Consider the following 27829-nt stretch of genomic DNA (forward strand, 5'->3'; position numbering starts at 1 on the left):
TATACATATATACTTCTTCCTTCTGCACCAATAACAATAACTAATAAGATGCAAAGAAAGTTAATCTAGTCCTTTGTTGCATTTTTTACAGAATGAAAAAAAAACCGGAGCATCTTTCATATTTGTCGGGGTAGGGAATTGTTTCTACTCAAATAACTTCGGGCTTTATAAGTATTCTAGATAATATGTAAAAAAGCTTAACAAACACTTGCTGTAACAATTTTTTTCTTTTTTGTGTGATCAAAGCAGGTAAGCTTATTATAGATGGTACTGATTGCATGTGACGCTGCATGCTTTATCGATCGCGTTTTAATTCTCATTATGGCTTAAGGTCTTATGTTAAAGTACCTACTACAGCGTCTACAGCGGTAATTACAGTACGTTTAGATCATTACAAACACGTTGTTTAAGATTATAGCAAAGAGAATTTGGAATTGAGGAATATTGTCAAAGTAAATTATGTAGTCAGTACATTTACTGCCATCTTTCGACACAAATCATTAACACTTTTCGATCTTCACGAGCATCCTTTCGAACGTTGGCGCTATACCTTTGGCCTATCGTTGAGTAGATGGCGATACTTTTTGACATTTAACAAATTTAACACATATCAGTGAAAAAATAAGGATCAATGTCAAATGGCGTTCTAAAAGTGTTAATCATTTGTGTCGAAAGATGGTAGTGAATGTACTGACTAAATTTTAATTTAATTTGACAATATTCCTCTAGTCATTCTTTTTGATTATAGTTACATTTCTGACGCATTCCCTTTTAAAAGTTGCTCAGTATCCCAAAACCTCCCTGGCAACGGGAATGCAGTTATTTCTTAGCCACCCTGTATACGACGTCATTAAGTAGGTATATCGCGCGTTTTGTTCGCGCTAATACATGTACGGACAAGTGTGTGTACACGCAATCAACAGATTGATGTAGGTACATTAGGCATGTAATTGGAAACGTGAGTAATTATAACAGTTTGATTTCAAATGATTTCAGTGTGCAAGCGTGACAATGATATTTGGTATACACCTAATTTTGCACGTTACATACACTGCCTTATGTACACACATATTGTAAGCTCTCTCTAATGTGTTGAGGAACCGCATGTTATCGCGGCATTTGATCACAATGTTTACAATTGACATTTCATTTCGAACAAAACGCCATCTTCTCAATTTTTTTTGTTTTTCAGAGATTTTTGAAATAATAATACGTATTATTTTAAATCGATATCGAAATGATTACTCATTACGCAATAATAACACAGGAATCCGTTTTAACAAATTAGTTTATCTTTATGCTGGTCATAATTTGCGGTTATTAATAGTAGTAATCAGGATATATTTAAATAACAATAACCATTACCAAATAGCACTAGGGCACATACATGATCATACATCGGGGTTTTCGGCGAGTTTTTACACTAGCCAAATAACAGGTAAAAACTGTAAAAAACGATACTAATTTAACATTTCTAAGCACATTTGGACCTTACTGCGTACGCTTAATTCATAGTTTGGTAATTAATTTACAATAATCAAAGTTATAAATACACGAAATCATTCCCGCACCGAAAACCCTGATGTATGTACCTACATGATACACTTTTAATTTATATGGATACGTAAGTATAAAGTGAGTTTATAACAAACTTATGTTTTCCTGTGGTGTTTAAAGCAAAATGGTATTCTTAGCACTAAGAGCTAAGCACGCAGAAATGTACCTATTTATATGTATTTTGCACTGGAACCAGTAAGTTTGTAAGGCAGAGCAGGTTTTGTACAAACAGCAACACTCCTCTAACTGTACAGTACATCGGTGAACCTTATTACAAAAGGCATAAGGTCCACTGATGTACAGTTAACAGTTTGCCGATGGTACGTATCGAGAAGTAAATAATAATAATATTATGTTTTGCAAGTTTATTTTAAGTAATTGGGCTCCTGGATAGACGTGTTTTGTGATCATGAACTTGTTTTTAGTAATTTCCGTTGTGCTAATTTTAAGTGATCTAGGTATGTATGTTATTATTATTGAATTGTCCTTTATAGAAAACAGATTTTGCTCTCGCAATTACACATTCAAACTTCATTTCCAAAGGAACTCGATTTTTTTTTATTACCTATTAGTTTTTTACAAATGTAAGAAAAAAACAGTTGCTTCTTAGAAACATGAGCGAAATACAGCGGAACACATGTTCACCCGACTGATAACTCAATTCAAGTTTCTAGAACATCTCACTTATTCTGTTATATTTTTTGTGTTTTAGGCTATACAGCCTATACAGAAAATTGTGAATTATCTGAAGTACCTCCAAAATCAAACAGTGGATGCTGTGGTCACGCCGCCGTGGGTGGAGACAAGTCAAGTAAGTAGGCTTTTTGTATTATACCTAATTATCATCTTAAAACTAACTTTTTTGAGTACAGTTTCGAACCATAACTTCCATGAGGATTTTTTTTATATAGCCAATAAAAATACTAAGTGAACATTTAAATAGGTTGATGATTTATTAAATAGGTCGTTCCATTGCTGGCATCGGGGAATATCCGTGGATGGGTTCCGTGGAATATAGAAAAAAAGACGATACAATAAAGTTCCTCTGTGGCGCGGTCCTCATCAGCGGGAAATACGTTCTGTCTGCTGCTATTTGCTTCTCTGAAACGGCTTTCAAGTACGCCACGCCGTGAGTAAACTGTGATTCCTTAAACATGAAAGAAAATTATGCCGTTATGATTCTTTGTATAAACAGGCTACGAAGAACCACGTTTCACGATAAGAGGTTCTTGATACAAATCTACGAGTACAGCCGGCTTATTATAGATGGTTGTATCGACGTGATAAAATATCTGTCACATTTTAACACCGCGGGATAGAAAGTGACGGACACCGTTTTATTACACTGTCACGTAGACAAGAACGACCATCATATCCCAATAATATGATAAAAAACAACTGTTAACTTTCTCAAATCACAAAACCAATGTTAAATCATTTTGTAATCCTCCTTCATTTATTAAAGATTTAGATTTTAGATTAGGTTTTTTACAATATGACATTATATAAAAGTGAAATATAAAAACACTTACAAAACAATAAAAAAATGTAACAATATTATTAAAAAAAAAATTTACTTATCAATAAAAATAATTTAAATAAATAATAAATAAATAAATAAATAAATATTGGGGACATCTTATACAGATCAACCTAGCCCCAAACTAAGCAAAGCTTGTACTATGGGTGCTAGGCGACGATATACATACTTATATAGATAAATACATACTTATATATACATAGAAAGCAACCATGACTCAGGAACAAATATTAGTGTTCATCACACAAATAAATGCCCTTACTGGGATTCGAACCCAGGACCATCGGCTTCGCAGGCAGGGTCACTACCCACTAAGCCAGACCGGTCGTCAATAAAATTTTGTATGTAATTTGGATAGTAACATGTACGTTTATGTCGGTTTCAGAGTAAGTATACGTCTAGGAGACTACGATGTCAACAACGATGGGCCAGACTGTGTAGAGACGGCTGGTGGTGGGAAAAAATGTACTGATGGAGCCATCTCCATACCTATAGAGAAATTTACAGTGCATCCCGACTATACCAAAAACGTAAATCGTCAGAATGACATAGTCTTAATAAAGCTTGCGAGAATGGCTCCGTACACAGGTAACGGTTCCTAATAAGTAGGTATACTATGACGAACACATTCACATACCTACAAATAAATAGGTACCTTATATTCACAAAGCAAAATATTTTGCGGCGTTGATTGAGTAGTGGATTAGAACTTCAAAGTTTTTTGTATAAATTCAGTACATTTCTTATTGCCTACACTTTTACCTGTGGAAACTTGTAATTGGTAAGTTTTCCTAAGAAATAAAATAAATTAAAATATATATTATTGAATAATATTAGACCTAAAGTGTCATTCTATGGAACTTGCTAACTATGTAAACAAAAGCCTCTAGTAAATTCATCATTCTTGAGAGTTTCAATATGGCGGTTTGTGTACATAGCAAGTTCCATAGAATGACACTTTATCCTTTACTACACGCGAATTATTCCTCAGACAACGTTGGGGTCGCTTGGCAAAATTTTTCTTTAGGTCGCGCTTCACCAATTTTCCCCTAGTCACGCAGTAACACTCACTATCCATATCCGTCGAAAACAACCGCATTACTGCTACACTCTATGATTATTCGGTAATGTTTAACCGTTTGAAATCATTTTCATTTTTGGAAATAAAATATTTCCACAATGGTTTCAGATTTCATCCGTCCAATCTGCTTGCCATCTTTGGACATCACACAGAAAGCACCAAAGAAGCTGTACATGACTGTAGCTGGCTGGGGCGCAGTAAACGCGTCAAGTTTTGAAAGCAACATATTGCGACGAGTCCATGTGCCTTATGTAGATTTTTATGTAAGTGCCTAAGACTACCAAATAAAGCTTACGATTGAAAAGGTATCACAGGAAGTAAACGATATCGGGGATATACTCCTTCCATTCAAAAACATGTATACATATAATCTGTTTTTTAGAGTTCCGTACACGTATGTGAACAGCTTTTGTGAAGGCCGAAGGATGAGATACGCGTAGGGCCCAAGGCCCGAAGCGTCCCCCAGGGGCTTTTTGAAACGCACGACCGAAGGCCGAGTTGCAGGAGATTAGTCCTCAAACACAGAACATTTATAGTAGGTACAAGTGTCTGAATGCGAAGGTCGAAGGCCCTGAAGGCCCGGGGCCTCCGTCATGTGCATGCTTCCTTCAGTGGAGATCGTCGATTTTGTTCTATCTTTTGTTAAGCGATTGGGCCCGATACCTATAGATTACTGGAAAAATGTATAAGAAGTCTGCAGTTAAGCGTGAGCCGGACTTAAGAATAAGAATTGCGATAAGCTCTATCAGGGCAACAACCGCAATTGTTTACGTGAAACGTGGTGTGGACAGCTAGTGCGAAGGTCGAAGGCCAAGCTCTGCGTTGGGCCGAAAAGGCCTGAAGCATCCGAGAGAGGTGCGCCTCCACGCAAGGTCGAAGGATGAGCTGTAGGAGGTTAGTGCTCAAACAGAAAAAAATCATTGATTTAAGTACGAGTAAATAAACGAGAAGGCTGAACTGCCGTATATCAGAGGGTCTACCGCGAACATCGAAGATCGCAAATTGCGGGGATTTCTCTTTTACTCCAATGAAACCTTAATAAGGGTGACAGAGAGAAATGCCAGCAATTTGCGAACTTGCTTAAAATAATACTTGAACAAAATTTAAAAAAAAATATTGCGTAACTAACTATCCTCTGAAAGCCAGGTAAAAAATACAGAAAAGCCGGGGCGTGCCCCTAGCCAGCCGTGTGTGGAACAATTGAATGAACAGTTGAATGTACTTAAGAACTTCGCTTTGCTCGCTCGTTCGAAAATACGTAATCCTTGTAAAATACGGAACCCATGAGACGCGAGTTCGACTCGCACTTGACCGGTTTTTAAACCTTAAAGTACTACGCCATACATTTTTTACGTTAGAAAAAAAAATCGTTCTATATTATTTCCTACGCTGCCCGTACTATATGTAAAGTTAAAAATAACAGACTATACGAGTAGATGTCTGGCTTTTCTTACATAGTAAAAAGGTCTTTTCTGCAAGTGGGTGCGCCAGAGAAAATATTGGAGCTGTCAGGCTGACTCTGAGACCAGCTGATTTCAAATATTGAAAATTAATTATATTTTTAGTTTAAAATTAGAGTTATGGTGAACTTTAATAGATTTAAGTAGTAAAGAAACATTGGTTATATAATATATGTGCAATTGACGACGATACATCGAGTATTTACTGGACTTTGGGGCGGAACTACCTAGCTGTCAACGAGTGATCGCCGTTGGATTTTCGTGTTTGAAACCGGGAGAGTATTTTGTTCTATTTTACTGTTACCACACTGTTATTATTATATTATACCATATATTACTTAGTATTACATTTATACAAAGCTCATTGTACAGCCGTGAGCAACGTCAAACCACAAATACATTGGCTCAGTGCAGTTTCTCTTTGCTTGACGAACTAGAGGAAGTAAAAATTGAGACAAGGCACATTCGCCACAGACACAGCCCACTACTGACACACTGCATACATCGTTCATAGTTCATATGTTCTAACTTTCATCTCTCTTGTCTTGGCAAAATTCCACTCTCAATTTTATTGAGATAAGTACTCATCCTTTATTATTTACACCTTTCAGAAATCGTGACAAGTCACAATGACCACCAAAAGCGCTGCCAACACTCGCAAGGCAACTGCGCGCCAACTAGAGATGCAACTGAAGACTACTACACAAGATCTACAGGAGTCGAGGGACTTGTCCAAGCAGTTGTTGCAGGATAGGGAGGAAAGCGAACTACAGTTCAAGAAATTGGTCGACACAAACTCAGATTTAAGAAGGGACCTGGCAGACAATGGTGGCCTTAACCCGCATCACACATCTGGAAGAGGAACTGGGTGCGGCTAATGATGAACTTAATTTGTTTAGGAGAGAGCGGGAGCACTATGATGCTTCGGAACTACAAAATGTGTACCAAGAGTTGGCAAGCGGTGAAACTCAAATTAGTAAGGACTCTAGATATTTAGTATATTTTAATAGTAGCAATAAGTTAAAAAATTATATTAAGATTAATAGGTATATTAGGAGAACCCAGAAGCTTATCAAAGGCCAGGCATGCATTAAAAAATATAGTAAATTAAAACATGCATTATCAGTTCTGAAAAATAGGGTTCAAAATTGTCATTTGGAGCTTGAAACCAAGGAATCAAATTTCCAGAAGTTACATGCCGATATAAATAGGTTAAAAGATGAGCTTCTGGTAATAACCACTATGTATGAAACCACCAAAAAACAAGTTGAGGAGCACATCAAGGCTTTCAATAACTTGCTGCAAGAAAATCAAAATTTAGAGGAGCGATGCAAATCATTACTTAATGGAAATATTTGTAATTGTGGCCAAATGCCACCAGCAAAGGATGTTGAAGCCGATGTGGCCCTCAACACTTCTAGGCCAGCTGTACCAGTAGTCACACAGCCCCCTAGAGCAGTCAGTAAGACTGTTGTTTTTTCAGATCAGATTGGGCTAGGAATGGGCCCATTATTAAGCTACGGATTAGAGCAGAAAGTCTCAAATTACTGTTATCAAAACATTACTTTGTCTCACTTATGTGACCTTATTTCAAAGGGATGTTATGATAGCAGTACTACACTAGTAATTTTATTAGGAAATAGCCTTAATGTAGATAAGCTTAGCATAGATAAGTTGATGTCCACTTTAAATATTATTGAAAAATCTGGTGTGGGGAAAATCATTTTATGTGCACTGCCTTATGCAGAGAATATGTCTTATGACTATAATAGTAAAGTAGCACACTACAATTCTTTGATGTACCATGCCATATCTGTCAATAAAAAGTACCATTTCTTTGACTTAAATAAATTCATTGAGCGCTTCATGCTAGCTCCAAGGAAGGTATTTCTGCCAAAGAAATATTTTGTATACCTAGTGGATTTATTGGCCTATAATATTGAGCCAAATAGATTTAGTAGTGTTATAGTTAATTCTCAGTCAGCTGACAAAGTCAAGGACCCCATGCCAAATTTAAACTAGATTGTAAGACAGCGGAAAAACGCCTGAGTATGAATATTATTCACCAGAATATTCAGGGCTTTCCAGCAAAGAATTAGAAATAGGTTTATTTTTAGATAATAATAATGTTGAAGTTATGTGTATCACTGAACATTGGCTGAAAGATGGGCAGTTTTTATTTGATTTTGTTAACTTTAAATTAGTCAGTTTTTTTGCTAGAAAGTCTGCTGTTCATGGTGGTTCCCTGATAATTGTTAAAAATTGCATGAAATCTAAAGAGCGTAAAGATATTGTAAATTATTCCATAGAAAGAATTATCGAAATTTCCTGTGTAGAATTACAAAAATATATTATTGTATGTGTTTACAGACCCCCATCAGCTGACTTCAGCACATTTGAAACTACAATGGAAAGTGTGCTGAGGTTAGTATGTAAGGGCCAAAAACATGTTATAGTCTGTGGAGATTTTAATGTTAACTTGCTCGAGTCCTCTAGTAATACTGTTAAAATGCTGTGTTTGTTTAAATCATTCAATTTATTTAACTTGTTTTTGAACCTACTCGGGTAGGTGTAACTAGTGCAACATGTCTGGATAATATATTTTGCAATTGTGAATGTATAGATAAGCAAATATTTAACTAGTGAATAGAATCAGGCGTTACTTTGCGGAAATCCATACTAATTAAAACCAAAATATTACTTTCCTCCTCCTCCTCCTCTCCTCCTCCCAACCTATCCACCCTCCTATCATCCTCCATCCTCCTCCATCCTCTCTCATCCTCCATCATCATCTCATCATTCTTATCTATCCTCTGAACCGATTAAGAAATATAAAGCGAGCATAACTTATGTTGGCAAGTTGTCTGATGCAATTTACAAAATTTTGAAGTCTAACGACATTCCTGTGGCCTTTAAGACAAATAATACTTTGCACTCGAAGCTTTGCAATGGCAAAGATAAGATCGAGAATGGGAAAAAGTCTGGAGTTTATAAGCTTACCTGTGACGATTGCAATAAAGTGTATGTGGGGCAAACGGGCCGTAGTTTCACTACTAGGTATAAAGAGCATGTTGCGTCATATAGACATAACCATCCAGAGAAGTCCAATTTTGCAAAGCACTTATTAGATACAGGTCACACTTTATCTGAGAATCATTCTTTTGATATTTTACATGTTTGCGAAAAGGGATTGCGTTTGGGTGTTCTGGAACAACTGGAAATAATTAGGTACAACAATAGGGGCATGATTCTTAACGAACAATTGAATGTTGCGTCATCGCCGTTATTACGAATTTTTCCATCTCACTCACACTTGCACGGTAGGGGGAGTGGTCAAGGTATAAATATGGCCGACCATTCTAGACAGGTCATTCCGTTGCCGGGCGTCAGACCGTCAACAACTCCTGAGGATGCCTCGTAGAGAGGCGAAACACGTGTCGAGGTTTATTCTTTTGGTGGTGGTTTGTTATATTTATTTGCGTATTTATTTTTGCGGTGGGAGGGTGGGAATATTAATTGCATGTAAAAATACGCAAGTAAGTATAACGGGTTAGCACTGATTGACTAGCACGTTATCTTTTCGCGGATTAGCAAAGTAATATTTTGGTTTTAATAAATATTTAACTGTTTTCATTCTGATCATAGCGGTCAAAGGGCTGTTTTCTTAAGCGATATTCATGATACTCCACAAACAATAACATAAAGACCCATTACTAGTAGTCGCTTGGAATTATTCAAAAATGAAATTCAAAAAAGTCTCTGTATTTTACCATTTTCACATTACAACTGTAATAATTTGTATGAAGATGTTTTTAACGTAATTCTTTATCATTTTAATCAAAATTTCAGTATGAAAACTATTAGCTAGTGGGTCAAAAACTAGAACACAGTTTAGTGAATGGGCTACTGCAGGCATTTATAAAAGTAGAAAAAGGCTTTATGAACTTTATGGTGAGAGAGAGCTGAACAAAAATACAGATTTCCTGGACTATGTGAGGAACTACTCAAAAATCTTCAAGAGAGTGTGTTTAACAGCCAAAGCAAACTATACAAGTTCTAAACTGAAAGTGTCGGACAACAAAGTGAAGACAACATGGAATATTATAAATAGGGAAGCTGGTAAATGTAAATCACGCGATTGTCAAGTCAACATTGTCTCGGATAAACAACTGACCATGTCAAACAACGATGTTGCCTGGGCATTCGAAGATTATTTTTCTAAAATAGCTATTAATACCACTAAATGTCTACATTCATCTTCTTCTCGAGCTCATTCCTTACTTTGTGCTAATGTTAAGAAATGTAATATTAACTTTGAGTTTAGTCTAGTAGATTCAGCAATTATTGTTAAAACATTCAAGTCACTCAATTTAAAGAAAACGGAAGACTTATGGGGACCATCCGTTACAGTCATTAGTCATGTCTTAGACGTAATAGCGCCTTACTTAGCCGTAATTTATAATATTTCAATTTCACAAGGCGTCTTTCCAGATCTTATGAAATATAGCAAAGTCATACCTCTTTTTAAATCGGGTGATTCGAGTGATATGGCTAATTTCCGTCCAATATCAATACTTCCTGTACTAAGTAAAGTTTTTGAAAAGTTAATGTTAAATGATCTACTGGGTCACTTCAACAGACATACTTTACTTACAAGCAATCAGTTTGGTTTCACAAAGGGCCGTTCTACGACCGATGCTGCTTCGGTACTTATTAAACATATTTATGATATTTGGGAAAATTCTTGTGATGCAATTGGCATATTTTGTGATCTTTCTAAAGCATTTGATTGTGTGGATCATGGAACGCTCATTTTGAAATTAGAACACTATGGTCTGTCAGTAAATGCCCTAAACTTTATGTCTTCTTACCTTAGCAACAGAACACAAACAGTTGTTGTAAACAAAACCCGGTCTAGCGGTACTGTAGTCCAATTAGGAGTGCCACAAGGTTCTATTTTGGGTCTATTCCTGTTTTTGGTTTATATAAATGATTTGCCATGTGTAGTAGAAAATCTTTGTGAAATTGTTCTTTTTGCTGATGACACATCATTACTTTTTAAGGTTGATCAGAAATCTACCGATTACAGTGTAATTAACAGCACACTCGTTAATGTACTTAACTGGTTTACTATGAACAATTTGCTTCTTAATGCTAAGAAAACTAAATGCGTTAGATTTTCTTTGCCGAATGTTAAACCAGTCGATACTAATAAGATACTTTTGAATAATGAATGCTTAGAGACGGTAGATAAAGCACTGTTTCTTGGTTTAACATTGGACAAAAATCTACAATGGAGTCCTCATATAAGAACACTAGCAAACAAATTAAGTTCGGCCGCTTACGCTGTGAGGAGAATTAGACAATTGACTAATGTTGAAACAGCTCGCCTTGTTTATTATAGTTATTTTCATAGTGTAATGTCATATGGTATTCTGGTTTGGGGCAAAGCAGCTGACATACAGACTATATTTGTCTTACAAAAGAGAGCCATTCGTTCTATATATAATTTAAGGGTGCGTGAATCATTAAGAGAACTTTTTAAAGAAATTAATATTTTAACTGTAGCTTCCCAATACATATATGATAGTATTATTTATGTTGTTAAGAATCTAGACTCCTTCACTAAGAATTCTGATGTCCATAACTATAATACTAGAAATAAAAACAAGCTTGCTATCAGAAAGTTTCGTGTTCGTAAAGTACAGAAGTCATTCGTTGGGCAATGCATTCATTTTTATAACAAGTTACCTGAGGATGCTTTAAGATTACCCTTTCCAGCTCTTAAGAATTACTTAAAAAAGTCATTGATGTTGAAGGCTTATTACAGAGTCGAGGACTACTTGACAGACAAACATGCATGGTCCAAACCAGAAACTGTAATAACGACAAGTAGCAATTAAAAGCATTGCACATCAAATTGTATGAAAGCATCTCATAACAATTAGTCAGATTCATATAATATGTATTCTCATTTCTTTTATTGATTTTATTTTCTTTTCCTTTTGTAAGAGTTTGATATGTTTTCTGAAAGAGCTACGTATTTGTATAAAGTTATGTACTCACTGAGTATTTGTATGAATTCTATAGTAATTTAAATTGTATTTTTCTTAATTACTCGTAATGCATGTTAATTATAAGATGTAATAAGGTTTTGAAAAGATGTGTCCCGCCGAGTTTGTTGCCGGGACTTCTGGCCGAAGGGTGTGATATTTCGGCGGTTCCGTGGGAATCTGCCGAATCCTACACCAGAGCAAGTGACGCCGCAACAGAAAACTGCGTCACGAAAATGATTTTTTAGTATTTAAGTTTTTATTATTGTATATATATGTTAGTTTGTAAGGTATGTATCTATGGGCCTTAGTAGCCTGAAAATAAATGCTTTGATTGATTGATTGATCGATATTGGGATACCCTCCTCCAATTGAGGGGGGATTTAAATCTTCTCGGGGCAGAGGTGTACGGTTGGAGCCGGTAAAGGTTTATTTGACGTTCATAAGCGCATTGTAATATGCCTACTTGAATAAACTATTTTTTATCTTTATCCAGTCCGTACATGTCCTATAGAAAGATAGCGAAAAGAAAATCATAAAATATTGCAAATCACTTTAGCAGTAGTTGCAATAGATAACACTAATGTATAGAAAAAATGATACATAGCTATGGTATATAAATAATCAATTGACAAAAAGACCTCGAAATGTTCGTAACGCGACATAATGGCCAGCCAGCGTTTGTGCATGTAGGATTCCATTAGTCCTCGGACTAACAAAACCTGTAATTTTCAGCTTTGCAGACATGCGTACAACAAAACGCAATTCAATGTGCAGTTATCAAACGGGCAACTTTGCGCGGGCGGCAAGAATAGAGACTCCTGCCGAGGTGACACAGGAGGACCCCTTATGTTGCTAAAGGGCCAGACTACGGAGCTGGCCGGCATAGTTAGCTTCACTATAACCCCTTGCGGGCGAGAAGATATTCCTGGAGTGTACACTAAAGTATTCGCCTACAATGATTGGATAAAAACTACAATTGAAAACGATGAACTGGTACCAACGAAGCCAACAGAATCACCATCCACAAAGACGTCAATAGAACCACCAGTAACTACAAAAACGTCAACAGAAAAAGTATTTTTGTCTGATTTGATTGTGTTCAGAGAATAGGTAAATACACTTTTACTATGTTCTTGTAGTTTGATAAATAATAACTATTATATCATGAAATATTATCCATTACTATTATAATTACTGTCTAGCAATTAGGTTACAAATAGTGCGTAAGGTCAGTGACAACTGACGAGTTGCCTAACGACAGCAACGTAATTTATGAAGAAAGAATGTCAGTGACATCCCAATCCCACGCGTAAATTTTTTCAGTAGTAACATTGCTACAGTAATGCTGTTGCAGCAGATGTCATCCGAACATCAGAGTTTTCTACGCCATATCGAAATGCAATAATTCAAACGTATTACCTATTCCATTTATCAATGTATTGCTTTATTTCACTAATGTAAAATCAAATGAATTCCGCTCGATATTCTCTTTTGTCACTTTGATAATAAATTATACTGAAACTCGCAGAAATCCAACGCGTTATAATAAAATTACTTGTCTGTTTCTCAATTTACGTAATGGGCTTTATATTGCTTAGCGCAGTTGATTCGGTTGTGTTAGAACACATAAGAATGTATAACATGTGTAACATACATTAGAATGTATGGGGAAGACAAACAAATTATAGCCAGCCTTTTATGAATGTAGTATGATACCTTTGGGTATGGTGCTTTACCCAAGCTAGCGTCCCCTTCCCTCCCCCTGCCCCAACCCCCCCCTTTTTGCATGAAATATGTCCCGGTTGACGGTTTTTATTAATTTTTGAGAAAAGTATTAGAATTAGGAATAAAGTGTCAAGGTAAGAAATAATCCTTAATAAATTCTAAACAAAAAAGGTCATATGCAACTTTTTGGTAAGACTCACCATATTCATGTATTAACTTGTTGAAATTCAATATAACGTAGTACGTGATAGTACTGAAAGAAATCTTATACGGAGAATAAGCTTGCAAGATTATTCTCCGTGTAGGATTTCTTTCAGTACTATTACGTACTATGTTATATTGAACTTCAACAAGTTTTTCAACGGTTAAATTTTGTCGAAGTTCATCCAGCAATAACATGAATATGGTGCGTCATATGAAAAAAATGAATATAACCTTTTTTATTAAGAATTTAATAGGGATTATTTCTTTCATTGAGATTTTTTTCCTATATTATATACTTTCCCCAAAAACTGAAAAAAACTGTGAATCGGGACATATTTCATGCAAAAAGGGGGGATTGCGGCAGGGGGAGGGAAGGGGACGCTAGCGTGCGTAAAGCACCATACCCAAAGGTATCATACTACATTCATAAAAGGCTGGCTATAATTAGTTTTGGCTGCTATTTAACTGATCTCCAGATTTAGTAAAATTTAATACCAAAAAAATCTATTTTACCACCCTAAAATCATGAATGATCACCAAAATTATAACACCATTTTAATGTGAAATGATTACCAATTTTATTACATTTTACTATCCTTTTAAAGGAAATGACACCAAACTAATCATTATTAACCCAAAAATAGTCAATGATTACCAAATTTCAAACCCCATTTTAATGTGAAATGATAACCAAATTTTTACATCTTGCTATCCTATTAAAGAAAATGACACCAAAATAATCATTGTAAACCCAAAAATAGGAAATGACCACCAAAATTAGAACTCCATTTTAATGTAAAATGATAACCAAATTTTTAAATCTTGCTATCCTATTAAAGCAAATGGCTCCAAAATAATCATTGTAAACGCAAAAATAGTAAATGATCACAAAAATTGTAACCACATTTCAATTAAAAATGTGCAAACATTTAATATATCGTTATCCTATTAAATTAATTAATCCACTTCGTCACCTTTTTCTAGTAGCATTTTATTTCTGTAACAGTCGCAGTTCTAACCTAACCTAACCCACTTTTCTAGTAGCATTTTGTTTCTGTAAGGGTCGCAGTTCAAACCTAACCTAACCCACTTTTCTAGTAGCATTTCGTTTCTGTATGGGTCGCAGTTCAAACCTAACCTAACCCACTTTTCTAGTAGCATTTCTTTTCTGTAAGGGTCGCAGTTCAAACCTAACCTAACCCACTTTTCTAGTAGCGTTTCGTATCTGTATGGGTAGCAGGTGAAACTTAAACCTAACCTACTTTTCTAGTACCATTTCGTTTCTGGAAGGGTCGCAGTGCTAACCTAACCTAACCCACTTAACTGATAGCAGTTTAACTTACTTTTCTAGTAGCATAACGAAATGCTACTAGAAAAGTAGATTAGGTTAGGTAGGTATGCGGTGCGGGCTACGGGGGGTTGAGCGGGAGGGGCTAGTTATTTTGGCATCAGTTTACTTTATTTGGTAATATATATACATTTTTTGGTAATCATAGTGGTTTATTTAGGTGAAAAAATCGCATTAATTTGGTCTTCAAGATTTGGTGATCATTAATGATTTTTGGTGATCATTCAATATATTTGGTATTTGAATACAATTTGAAGTGCAGTCGTAATTAAAGTGGTGGTACTTTTGTATTTTTAGGCCTTATTTTTTTGGTGTTCAGTATTTTTTTTTGGTAAGCATGATTTTTTTATTTAGGGTACCAAAGTATTTTTTGGTGGTCATTATATTTGTAGCCATTAGTTTTTCAAAAAACACAATTTGACCGAATCAAGTATATGGCGCTGTACAATACATAATCATTTCATTATTTCTTTAATATTATTATAGCTATACATGCCTAAGACAAATCGTTTGAACGGGAAGAGAAGTGTGTGTAAATTTAAGTAAAAATCGGCAAAGTTATCACGGGTTATTTTTCTTTTTAAGTACATCTAAAATAAAAACACTGAGTATTTTCTTATCTTCTTGTGTTTAATTTCGTAAGCTCTCGTGTACTTAAATTATCTTCAAAGCCACGTCACTGCCCACTTGAGCATCGCCGAAAACTGCTAATGCTATTAATCCCAGTGTTCAATCACCGTGTTAGCGCCCTAATTAAAGCGTTGTCTTTATACCTATAGATAGGCGCATTATCATGTTGCCACTGTGGCCCAATAGTTCTTTTTATTTTGTTTTATTAGTTTTAATTTATTTAGTTCATAGTTGTAATTAATGAACTGTCATGATTTTATTAATCGCTTAAAGATAAGGCCTATGATTCGGTGCCTCATTCATGGCTGGGGAGGGTCTTAGAGCTGTACAAAGTTGATGCAGCTTTGAGAGCCTTCCTAAGCGCGTGTATGGGGCAGTGGACCACAGTCCTTCGTCAACCAGGAGGCGGGGATGACCGACCTGGCCCACAGGATTTTATAAGGATTGAGCGAGGAATCTTTCAGGGCGACAGTCTGAGTCCGCTATGGTTCTGCCTAGCTCTGAATCCCCTCAGCACCCTGCTGAAGGATTTGGGACTAGGTTGCCGGCTTCGGAGAGAGGGTGAAGTTATTTCTCACCTTCTGTACATGGATGACCTCAAATTATTTGCACCAAATACCCAAGGCTGGGGAGGGTTGTAAATTCAACAAATTTACAACTTTCTGAGATAATGTCTTTCAGATCTATCTCTGAATCAGAAACCTATAAATACCTTGGTATGTCACAGTCGTTGGGTATTGAGGACGAGGGTATTAGACGGTCACTGAAGGAGCGCTTTTTCAGTCGGCTCACAAAAGTCCTTAACAGTCTTTTGTCAGGAGGCAACAAAGTGCGCGCCTTCAACGCCTGGGTAATGCCCCTCCTCACATACTCCTTTGGCATACTAAGGTGGACTCAGACCGAGCTGGACGCCCTGGATCGGAGGGTCCGATCACTGCTCACCACACATCGCATGCTACACCCACGCTCGTCAGTTATGAGATTGTACATCCCACGGAAGTGTGGAGGTCGAGGCTTTCTAAACGCCAAGGATTTCCACAACCGCGAGGTGTACAATCTCAGGAATTATTTCCTTAACAACGAGTGTGGGATGCATCGTGATGTGGTGGCAGTAGACAGGAACCTCACGCCGCTCTCCTTGGCAAACGTGAACTGGCGCAAACCTGTGGTACTAAGTACTGCGGATCGCAAGGCGGCATGGGAGAGTAAGGTGCTACACGGGCGGTTCTACAAGGCCCTCACGGGACCCGATGTGGACCTGCTCGCGTCGGTGAATTGGTTACGATTCGGGGACCTCTTCGGAGAAACCGAGGGTTTTGCCTGTGCAATTGCGGACGAAGTGATGATGACGAACAACTATCGGAAATATATCCTGAAGGACGGTACGGTCGACATCTGACGGGCATACCGCCGTCCCGGAGAGTCACTCAGGCATATAATTTCCGGTTGTTCTCATCTTGCTAACGGTGAGTACTTGCACAGACATAATCTCGTAGCCAGGATTATTCACCAACAACTTGCTCTTCTATACGGCCTTGTGGACCGCGAAGTACCGTACTACAAGTACTTACCTGCGCCTGTTCTCGAGAATGGTCGTGCCACGCTCTATTGGGATCGATCTATCATCACTGACAGGACTATTGTCGCCAATAAGCCTGACATCGTGCTGATAGACCGATCGCAGCGCCGGGCCATGCTCGCCGACGTCACCATCCCCCATGATGAGAATCTCGTGAAGGCCGAGAAGGACAAGTCCAGCAAGTACCTAGACTTAGCTCACGAGATTACCGCCATGTGGGATGTTGACTCGACGATCATTGTTCCGATAGTTGTGTCAGCGAACGGTCTCATAGCGAAGAGTCTCGACCAACACCTAGAGAGACTCTCGCTGGGTGGTTGGATCAAGGGTCAGATGCAGAAGGCGGTAATTTTGGACACGGCGCGTATAGTACGTCGGTTCCTCACTCTGCGGCCCTGACCACCGGCAGCTTGGGCCAAGCCCCGCTGCCGGCGGCACCCTAGGCTAGGTTTTTTATAATGTGTTTATATATTTTTGTTATGTTTTGTAAGTGTTTTTATATTTTACTTTTATACTCACATTGTAAAATCCTAACCTAAGACCCTAATTGAATAAAGAAAATAAAATAAATAATAATAGATGAAACAATTTAATTTTTTTATAATATTTCAAGTCAAGATCGCTTACCTTCTTTCTAATGCTAAAAAAACGGACTATAGGTGAGAATTTGATTAGGTACAGGGGCCGATTTTTGAATTTCGACCGCTCGATTTCGTGTATTTCGTTCAATAATATCTCCAGTAGTTCAATAATACACGGCATTTAAATTCTACTAATAGAATTGAAAACGAGTGGTCAATACCACTCGATTCCCAATTTCTATCGCTATATTTCAAAAATTTGCATTTCGCTTTTTTCCATTTCCACCGATTTTCGAGTGACGAAATCGAACGCTCGAAATTCAAAAATCGGCCCCCAGTGTTTATTATTAATTTAAGAGACACATAAAAACGGTAAGCAGTAAGTTTTTGAGGAAAATGGTAACAGTTTTCTAAGAATTCGTGCGTGGAATCAAAACAGGCTGATTTGCAGATTCCAATTTGCAAACGCTTCCTCCTGATAATATTTGCACATTGACTAAAATAATTTGTTTGCTATTAATAAAATGTTGATTATTCAGTGTCAACATCAATTTATATACATCAATATTTCTTGCTTCTGCACCAATAACAATTGCTCGATCAAACGAGCCCGCCGAAGGCGGGCGAAGTTCGATCGAAATTATACGAAGCGTCTCGTTCGAAGATGATAGATAACATGTAGTACTGTTAAGTATGCTTAAACTTCACAACGTTTAGAGATTTAAATTTGAAAAATATTCCCGCGCCCGACGGTATCACGTCGCGCGCGCCCGTGCCGGACGCCATATATTTTAGAGTAACTATGCGATATCACAGTTTCGTGTAAGATGATTACAGGGATGGGTTTCACTTTTTACGGTATTCATTTGAAATATCACTTCTTTTTTATGGGTGGGAAGTGATCATCTTCGAACGAGACGCTTCGTATAATTTCGAGCGAACTTCGCCCGCCTTCGGAGGGCTCGTTTGATCGAGCAATTATACTACGCGTCTCGTTCTCGATGATAGATAACATGTAGATTTTTAGAGTCTGTGATAGAGCTATGTTTAAAAATATTTGTACTCTTTAAGTATAACATTTAAATTAAATGATACAAATATTTTATAACTTCGGCACAGTCTTTATTAATTATTCATAATCAACAAGAAAATAACAATTACAATATTTATGACATGCATATAATTAGCACAGCCTTATTTATCTTTAGTTAGAATACTAATAGCGAACTTATTATTTGTTTCTATAATAGGTTTGTTATAGAAACGTGCGAATGTTGTTGACCCCTCTGTCCAACCCGCAGTTCTTCTAATTGTATCAATGTCTATACCTCTCCTATAAGCAGTAGACACAGAGGCATGTTTTGCACTATATGCACTAAATTTTTCAGTATCAATGCCAGCCTTACCGAGTAAGGATTTGATCCAATGACCAATTGTCTGAGGACTGATTGGATTGTGAGGTTTCACCGATGACAGAAATAGTTTTTTATTTCCTCCTCTAATTGTTTCTGTTATTTTTAAATAATGAAGGATTATGGTGGCTACACAAACTTTTGGTCGTTCTCTGAAGAAAGGAATCATGAGTAGGGGTTGATTTTTTCCAAGTTTTGATGTCTTTATCCTATCAGGAATTTTTATTTGGAGCCCTGATGAACTTATATTTATCTCATCTATATTAATCAATGCTATAGTTTGTAACCTATGGGCTGTAACGAGAACTAATAGTGTAGTCGCAATCTCTGATATTATTTTTAGGTTTAGATTCTCTAAATTACCTTGGCTTTCAATATATTCTAAAACTTGCTCGATATTCCATGTTTCTGAGTATTTAGGTGCAGAAGGACGTCTTCTGAAAATGCCCTTAAAAAATCTGGATATAATGACATCATTGGATATGTCTCTTTTTGCTATGAGAAAAATTGCTGATCTTGTAGAATTTAATGTACCATAACTTGCATTTTCGTTGAATCTCATTGTCAAAAACTCTATAACATTAGCACTGGTGGGATCAAATATGTCATATTTATTACTTGTAGCAAAATGTATCCATTTTTTGAGACATCCTTCATATTGCTTAAGAGTGGATTGTGCTATTGAGTCTATAATAAAATCAACCGACATCTCTGGAACTCCTTTTTTCAGGTACGCCTCCCTGATAATTTCCCTAACACTAGAGAAAGTTTGTGTGATAGAGGATGTATTCTGCTCCTGCAAGGAGAAAGGAGTAGGTCAGTTGAAGGTTCCAATATTATAGGAGATTCACACAAAAGTGATGTAAACATCGGGTACCACGCTTGCGTGGGCCAATTTGGTACAACTACTATCCCTGTTGCTTTATCATTAATTATTTTCCTCAATACTGGTAATATTACAGCAAAAGGGGGAAAGGCGTAGAAATGTTCTTTTTCCCATGAAATCGTAAACGCATCTACTACTGATGCTTCTGGATCAGGGTAACGGGAGCAAAATGTTTTGCATTTGGTATTAATTCTGGATGCGAACAGATCAATACTAGGTACATGTACCAAATTTTTTTACAATATGCTTAAAATATTTGCCCGCTAGCTCCCATTCGGTGTCTAAGTTCGTATCGCGGGAAGCAGCGTCTGGGTCGACGTTTTCTTTTGACGCAATGTAAGAAGCTACACGCTGGCGGCGTCCTACATTTCAGCCACCAGTAAACAGGCCGGGGCGGCGGCTGACGTCCGAGAACGTTCCAAGGTTAATAAATATAGTTGTCTCGGCGCACACTACGAATTTGTAGCCTTCGGCGTCGAGACTCTAGGTCCGTGGGGTAGGGGGGCTCGGGGGCTCCACAAGGAGCTCAGCAAACGCCTAAGGCAGGCCACAGGTGACCCTCGCGCGGGCAGCTTTCTCGCGCAAAGATTGGCCATAGCAATCCAGCGCGGGAACGCTGCCTGCGTGATGGGCACCTTACCAAGGGCGCAAAGTTTTGATAAATATTTTTAGTTTTTAGCTTTAGTTTTTAGTTGTACTTAATTTTAGTTTTGTATTCATTTTATAACACTTATTTTACAATAATCAGAAGCTACTATCCATATTTTTCTGCTTTCACACCACTGCCATATTTTACGGGCTAATTCACTCAAGTGGGGAAATTTGACACCTCCGGCCTTATTAATGTAAGAAATAGCTGTAGTATTATCTATTCGCATTAGAATTTCACAGTTACTTAGTTTAGAGGCAAAACACTTTAATCCGAAAAAGGCAGCTAGGAGCTCAAGATAATTTATGTGAAATTTTTTATCATCCTGGTTCCAGAATCCACGGGTAGTTATTGAATTGGATTCTGCGCCCCAGCCTGATCTAGATGCATCTGAGGAAATAATTATTTTGTATTTCTTTGTGCGTATGGGGTTAGAACCAGTCAATACATTTAAGTGCCACCAAGTAAGATCTTCTTTGACATAATCAGTGTTGGCGATGCGCTCGTTATATCTGTACCTAGTTATGTTTTACTTATGAAAAACCATAGTCGTGTTAAATTAGCTTTTAATTCCTTAGTCTTAAGGTTGATATTTGTTTGTAGCATGTCTAATGCAACCTGTTACCATGCGCCGCCAGGCAGTCCGCTGCTGGCCGCGAGCCTATGCACATACGATCTCGTGACATTTTTTGTAATTGTGTTTTTTCCGAAATACATCATCGTGTTAGAAGTCGGCCTTTTCTTCAAACGAACCCCATACAGTTAACAAAGTGGTCTTCAAACCGGATCCATGCACCGTACCCCGACCACGATAGAAACGCGTGGGTCGAAAGCGCGTCGTGCAGAACAATTAAGGAGGCTTCTAGAAGAAGAACAAAGAATGTCCCTAAATGGCGAGCCGAGTGAAGCACCTTATGGTCATAGTTCTACAGCCAGGTTGGAAGAAATTAAGCCAGCTTCAAGTATTCCGAAAGATTTAGCTATCACAAAAACAATAGCGGGTAGCGTAAAATCTGAACCAACCGCGGCAGAATTTCGCAAGAAAATGCTTCATACTTCTGCTTCGTATGCCAGCAAAGCTTCTAGCAGCAAGGGCTCAAGAACTTCATCGGCTTCTAGAACAGCAAAGAAGAAGCAACTTTTGTTAGAAGCCGCAAAACAAAAAGCTGCCATACAGATGGAGATCATCGATAAGACTCTGGATGCTCAGTTAGCAGAGCTTGACGACGAGGAACAAGAGTACGGTTCACAAGTAAGTCGAAGGAGCTATTCTCGAAGTCACGTTGCAAACTGGGTGGAAAATCAGAGCAACTTGGAACCGCAAGACGACCTGCAGCCAGCCCCCGATAATGGCATAAATATGGGTGAGTTGCATCAGCAAGTGTCACGTTTACCGCCCGAACCCGGTCCAGCGCCACGCGCCGCCACGCCCGCGCCAGCCCCGGCGCCCGTGCCGGCCGCCGCGCTGCCGCCGCCCGACGGCACCGTCATGGCACTCAACAATGCGATACAAGTTATGGCCGATGCTGTGAAGAACATCTCCACTGCCAGTGCACCGAATACCAGCCTGCTCAGTCGACTCAGCACACCCAAAGATCTCCCCGAGTTCTCTGGCGATTATTTAGAATGGTTGCAGTTTAAACAAGCATATTACGAGTCCACTGAGTTATGTAAATTCACCGATAAGGAGAACCTTTGGAGGCTTAGAAAATGTTTGCGCGGAGCCGCTAAGGATGCAGTCAACGCTTTGTTCATAAGTGCCACGTCACCTGAGAAAGTTATGTCGGCGTTGGAACTACGATATGGTAACTCCGAGTGCATCATTTCCCGCGTTTTGTACGACATTAAAAAGCTTCAACCATTGCACCAAGATTACCACAAAGATATTATTACGTTCGCATTAAAAGTTCAAAACTACGTGGAAGCAGTACGAGCAGTCGGTCAAGAGGAGCACCTACAGGGGGTAAACATAGTTTCCATAATCTTATCTAAGCTGCCGACAGTACTAATATCGAAGTGGTCAGATTACAGCTTCAGTTTAATCAAAGATGGTAAAAAACCTAGATTGATCATCATGTCTGACTTTCTTAACGAAGAGGCAGTCAAGATTTCAACCACTGCAAGTACCTATATGGCCACAAAAAGTGAGAATTATAAACATAAAACCTCAGACACTAATAACGCACGTAACCACACAATATTAGTGCACGGCGAAGGAAGTGATAAGAAATGCCTTTTTTGCCGAACATCTGTTCACAAGATAACTGATTGTAAACAGTTTAAACGAGCGCTGCGCAAAGTGAGGTGGCAATTCGTTAGAAAAAACGGGCTATGTTACAAATGCCTATTATCTAAACACGAACGAGAATCGTGCCTTGCACCTGCTTGCGATAAGGACGATTGTGGCGAAGCACATCATCGACTTCTGCACTACACGGTAACCAAGAGCGAGGTACCGCTTGCGTCATCATCATCATCGGGCCCTTCGAGATCTACAACATCTCCTACTACGAGTGCGTCAACGCAGCAAGATCTCGAATCCAAATCGGTTCCTGAGACTTTGACGCATATTAACGCAAGTGATAAAAGGGTGTTGCTCAAAGTAGTGCGTATCAGCGTTAATGGACCTAACGGTTTGTTTTCGACTACGGCTTTATTGGACGGTGGTTCTTCGGTTAGTTTAATAAGTTCGAAATTAGCGCGGCGCGCGGGATTAAGTGGACGTACTAGCACGTTTTGCACACAAGGTGCATTTGTCGGCAGCGAATTAGTGCGCAAATCTACCATTGTGAATGTGAACATTACGGGTATAGACAATAAGGTGCATAATATAAGAGTGCGTAGTGTCGATGACTTAAGTGTACCGTTGCAAAGTCTATCAGTTTTAAAATGTACTAACTTTGCTCACTTAAAAGATATAAAAGATAAATTATGTACTTCCGATTCAAAACCTGAGATTTTAATAGGTCAAGATAACTATCATTTAATGATGCCTTTACAAGTTAGAGAGGGTAAAAATAACGAGGGTTATGCTAGCCTCACTCCCTTGGGTTGGTGCGCTCATGGGAAGGTGTACGTGCCGCAGGGTGTCCGCCCGCCCACGCAGGTCGAGTCTAACCTTTTTATTTCAGAGTCGGAGCACACGACGGATACCTCAGAGGGTCTCGATCTGTTAAGGCAGATCCACGAGGAGGTCCGCCTGTCATTCAAGTTGGACACGTTGGGCGTGACGTGCGCGCCGCGGCAGAATGCGCAGGACGCGCGCGCGGTGGTGCAGCTGCAGCAGTCCGCTGAGCTGCGCGCCGGCCGCTGGCACGTCGGCCTGCCCTGGAAGGAGGACCACCCATCCATGCCTGACTCGTATCCTAGCGCTCTTAAAAGGATGAAAGGTATCGAAAAGAAAATGACTAAAGACTCTGGTTTTGCTGAAAGGTATCGGGAGCGCGTGGCTCACTTACTTCAAAATGATTACGCATCTGAACTGTCAGATACTCAGGTGAGACCCAAAACATGGTATCTCGCTCATTTTGGAGTAGACAACGTCAACAAAAAGCGTCTGCGCTTGGTCTTCGACTCAGCAAATAAGGTAAATGGCTTATGTTTAAACGATTTCTTATTAACAGGTCCCGATTTGTTGTCATCGCTATTTGGTATTATGTTACGCTTTAGGGAAAACAAGATTGGAGTAACAGGTGACATCAAAGATATGTTTTTAAGGATCAAGATTCGGGCCGAAGATCAACACGCTTTAAGGTTCCTATGGAGGGACGAGCCTACTGACGAATTAAAAACGTATGTAATGACATCTCTTCCGTTTGGGGCTAATTGCAGTCCATTTGTTAGTCAGTTTATAAAAAACTTGAACGCGCGACGGTTCGAGTCAACTATGCCAGAAGCTGTCGATGCGATATGTAACTCGCATTACGTAGATGACTACATAGACAGTTTTGCAGACGAAGCCTCGGCCATCAAAATGGTAAGAAATATAAATTCTATTCACAGTGCGGGCGGTTTCGAGATGAGAAACTGGACTAGCAACAGTGTCTCAGTTTTAAATAGTCTGCCAAATCAAACCTTAGGGACAGCGGCCGTAAGGTTTAAAGTCGATCAGCAGCAACAAGGTGAGCGTACTCTCGGGCTAATATGGTACCCAGCCGATGATAAGTTGACATTTGACTTATCATTAAAACGGATTCCCGAAAGTATTGTCAACGGTGATGAGCGTCCTACAAAGCGTCTTATGCTTAGGGTAATAATGTCTATTTTCGACATTTTAGGATTCTTATCTCCTTTTACCATTCAGGGTCGAATAATGCTGCAGGATACCTGGCGGTTAAATATAGACTGGAATGATTACATTCCGGATGCTATTTACAACAAGTGGCGAAAATGGATTGACCTACTTAAGGTAATTAGCGACATACGTATACCAAGGTGCTATCAATCAGCTGTTCGCAATCACAGCCACGGAGATGCCGAGTCTCCATCTGTGCGAGTAAGCGAGACAGCAGATCACCGGAGCGCAGCATCTGCTGGTACCCCGAGCGCGACGTTGCCGCTATCGACGTACGCGCCTGGCAACGGTGCGCCTACGTCATGCGCTACGAAGGCCTACGAATCCGTAGCAGGAGCTACAAGCGCTACGCGCACGGCAAAGGTAGGTTATAACAACTTACAATTGCATGTTTTTTGTGATAGTAGTACTCGGGCTATGTGTACTGTAGCTTATTGGCGTTGGCAGATAAATGGTAGTATTAAAGTTGCCTTTATTGCCAGTAAATGTAAGGTTATGCCTGTAAAGCCATTGACAATACCTAAGGCCGAGTTACAAGCTGCACTATTAGCCGCAAGGCTGGCTAATACGATAGGTAAGGAGCACAAGATAGTTCCCGAGCGGCGTTACTTTTGGTGCGACAGTTCGACTGTCTTGCACTGGGTGCGTAACAATATGCGCTCATATAAAACGTTCGAAGCGAACCGGTTGGGCGAGATCGATGAGTTATCCCGCGTAGACGAGTGGAATTATATACCTACAAAGCTAAATGTAGCGGATTTAGCTACGCGGGAGAGTTTCGATCACGCTCAACTAGATAAATGGTTCGCGGGTCCGAATTTTTTATATGAAGACGTATCCTTGTGGCCAAAAGATGTGATTTTGTCACAGTCAGACGCCGCGTCGCCTGAATGTGTTGCTGTCGTACATGAGGGTTCAATTGGACTGGCTATACCGGACCCATTGCGGTTTTCTTCTTGGCTACGCTTGAAGCGGGCCACAGCTACGGTACTAGCGTTTATCGACAGATGTAAAGGTATTCATGGTCAAGTCGACTGCGGCACTATGGAACGAGCTGAAAGATTGCTTATACAGCACGCACAGGCGGAGTCCTTCGGCGAAGATATCGTCAATATTAATAATGGTAAGCCATTGCAACGCTCTAGTAGATTGCTCTCTCTGTCGCCGGTGTTTGACGAACATGGTCTGCTGCGAGTGAGCGGCCGCATTGACGCTGTAACAGACGTACCTATTGATGTTAAGAGGCCTGTGATACTCGATGGTCGGCATCAGGTGAGTAAGTTGATCGTCCGAGATTATCACGTGAAGCTGGCGCACGGGAACCAAGAAACCATAGTTAATGAGGTAAAACAACGGTTCTGGATCTTACGTCTAAGACCAACCGTTAAGTTCATAGCATCATCCTGTATGCTGTGCAGAATCCGTAAGTGTCAACCGCGTATTCCGCGAATGGGGGACTTACCAAAGGCACGAATGGCACACCATCAGCGTGCATTCTCATACTGCGGTTTAGACTTGTTCGGACCGATGGAGGTCGTCGTGGGACGACGCCGCGAGAAAAGGTATGGAGTTTTGTATACTTGCCTGACGGTGCGTGCGATCCACATTGAGCTAGTCTCCTCTCTGACTTCGGACTCGCTGATAATGTCGCTGCGTCGGATGGCGGCCAGGCGTGGCTGGCCATCACACCTGTTCTCTGATAACGGGACAAACCTGCGTGGCGCCTGTACTGAGCTGCAGCGATCGATGCAGGAACTGAACGCCGAAGAGCTGAAAAGCTACGGTGCCAACAAAGGTATGGAGTGGACTTTTATCCCTCCCGCTAGCCCCCATTGGGGTGGGGCGTGGGAGAGGTTAATCCGTAGTGTAAAAACGTCTCTCAAAGTAATTTTAAATGAGCGTGCACCACGGGACGAGGTGTTAAGTACGCTTATGGCGGAAGTCGAGAATATAGTGAACAGTCGTCCCTTGATGCACGTCTCTGTAGAAAATGGAGGTGTGGAATCACTCACACCGAACCATTTCCTCCTTGGCACGTCGTCAAATCTGCCTATTATCGGTTCCTTTGACGGCTCTGACCTGTACCTGCGGAAACATTGGCGTACAGCTCAGCGGCTAACCGATATGTTCTGGCAGAGGTGGATGAAGGAGATCCTACCAGACCTCATACCAAGAAGGAAATGGCACGAAGAAAGGAAGCCGCTGCAAGTCGGCGACCTCGTCCTTGTTGTGGACCCGAACTCTCCTCGCAACATGTGGCCAAAAGGTTTGGTCACTCAGGTGTTTGCCGGTAAGGACGGGCGCATAAGGCTGGTGGAGGTGAAGACCAGGACTGGGACTTGGCGCCGGTCTGCGGCACGCATCGCACCTATCTCTTTAGCTGATTAGTGCTGACACAGCACTGGGGTGGGGAGTGTTGGCGATGCGCTCGTTATATCTGTACCTAGTTATGTTTTACTTATGAAAAACCATAGTCGTGTTAAATTAGCTTTTAATTCCTTAGTCTTAAGGTTGATATTTGTTTGTAGCATGTCTAATGCAACCTGTTACCATGCGCCGCCAGGCAGTCCGCTGCTGGCCGCGAGCCTATGCACATACGATCTCGTGACATTTTTTGTAATTGTGTTTTTTCCGAAATACATCATCGTGTTAGAAGTCGGCCTTTTCTTCAAACGAACCCCATACAGTTAACAATCAGTAATTTTCATATAGCCTTCAAAATCATCATTATTTACAGTTAACGCTAGCCATTTAGCTCTCTCTAGTCTCTTACAATATATTTTACTATATTGAACTGCATGTGATGCTGCAACTAAAACTCCTAGCA

The 27829-nt window shown here is 39.5% G+C and overlaps 2 protein-coding genes and 2 long non-coding RNA genes across 4 annotated transcripts in view; 3 read left to right on the plus strand and 1 right to left on the minus strand.

Annotated features, from left to right (window-relative positions):
* LOC134803216 (uncharacterized) overlaps positions 1–13243 on the plus strand; it is a 207691-nt gene extending 194448 nt beyond the window's left edge. The window contains exon 2 of the long non-coding RNA XR_010145960.1: positions 13049–13243. This is a non-coding gene — a long non-coding RNA (uncharacterized LOC134803216). The remainder of the gene's footprint in view (positions 1–13048) is intronic.
* Positions 1885–12922, plus strand: LOC134802998 (phenoloxidase-activating enzyme-like). Its single transcript, XM_063775730.1, has 6 exons — positions 1885–2015; positions 2279–2368; positions 2521–2686; positions 3483–3685; positions 4287–4441; positions 12427–12922. Exons 1-6 carry the CDS (start codon positions 1967–1969, stop codon positions 12802–12804), a joined length of 1041 nt encoding a protein of 346 aa, XP_063631800.1. The 5' UTR covers positions 1885–1966; the 3' UTR covers positions 12805–12922.
* Positions 9298–11543, minus strand: LOC134803023 (uncharacterized). The gene is made up of 2 exons (XR_010145936.1): positions 10037–11543; positions 9298–9807 (listed from the first exon to the last, which is right to left on the minus strand). It is a non-coding gene; the product is annotated as an uncharacterized LOC134803023 (long non-coding RNA).
* A 10111-nt stretch (positions 13244–23354) lies between the features above and the next one.
* On the plus strand, positions 23355–27390 carry LOC134800165 (uncharacterized). The gene has a single exon (XM_063772643.1). The coding sequence runs from the start codon at positions 23695–23697 to the stop codon at positions 27388–27390; it is 3696 nt and encodes a 1231-aa protein (XP_063628713.1). The 5' UTR covers positions 23355–23694.
* Positions 27391–27829: the final 439 nt, after the last annotated feature.

Source organism: Cydia splendana, chromosome 2 (assembly GCF_910591565.1).
Source record: "Cydia splendana chromosome 2, ilCydSple1.2, whole genome shotgun sequence".
Classification (NCBI taxonomy): domain Eukaryota; kingdom Metazoa; phylum Arthropoda; class Insecta; order Lepidoptera; family Tortricidae; genus Cydia; species Cydia splendana.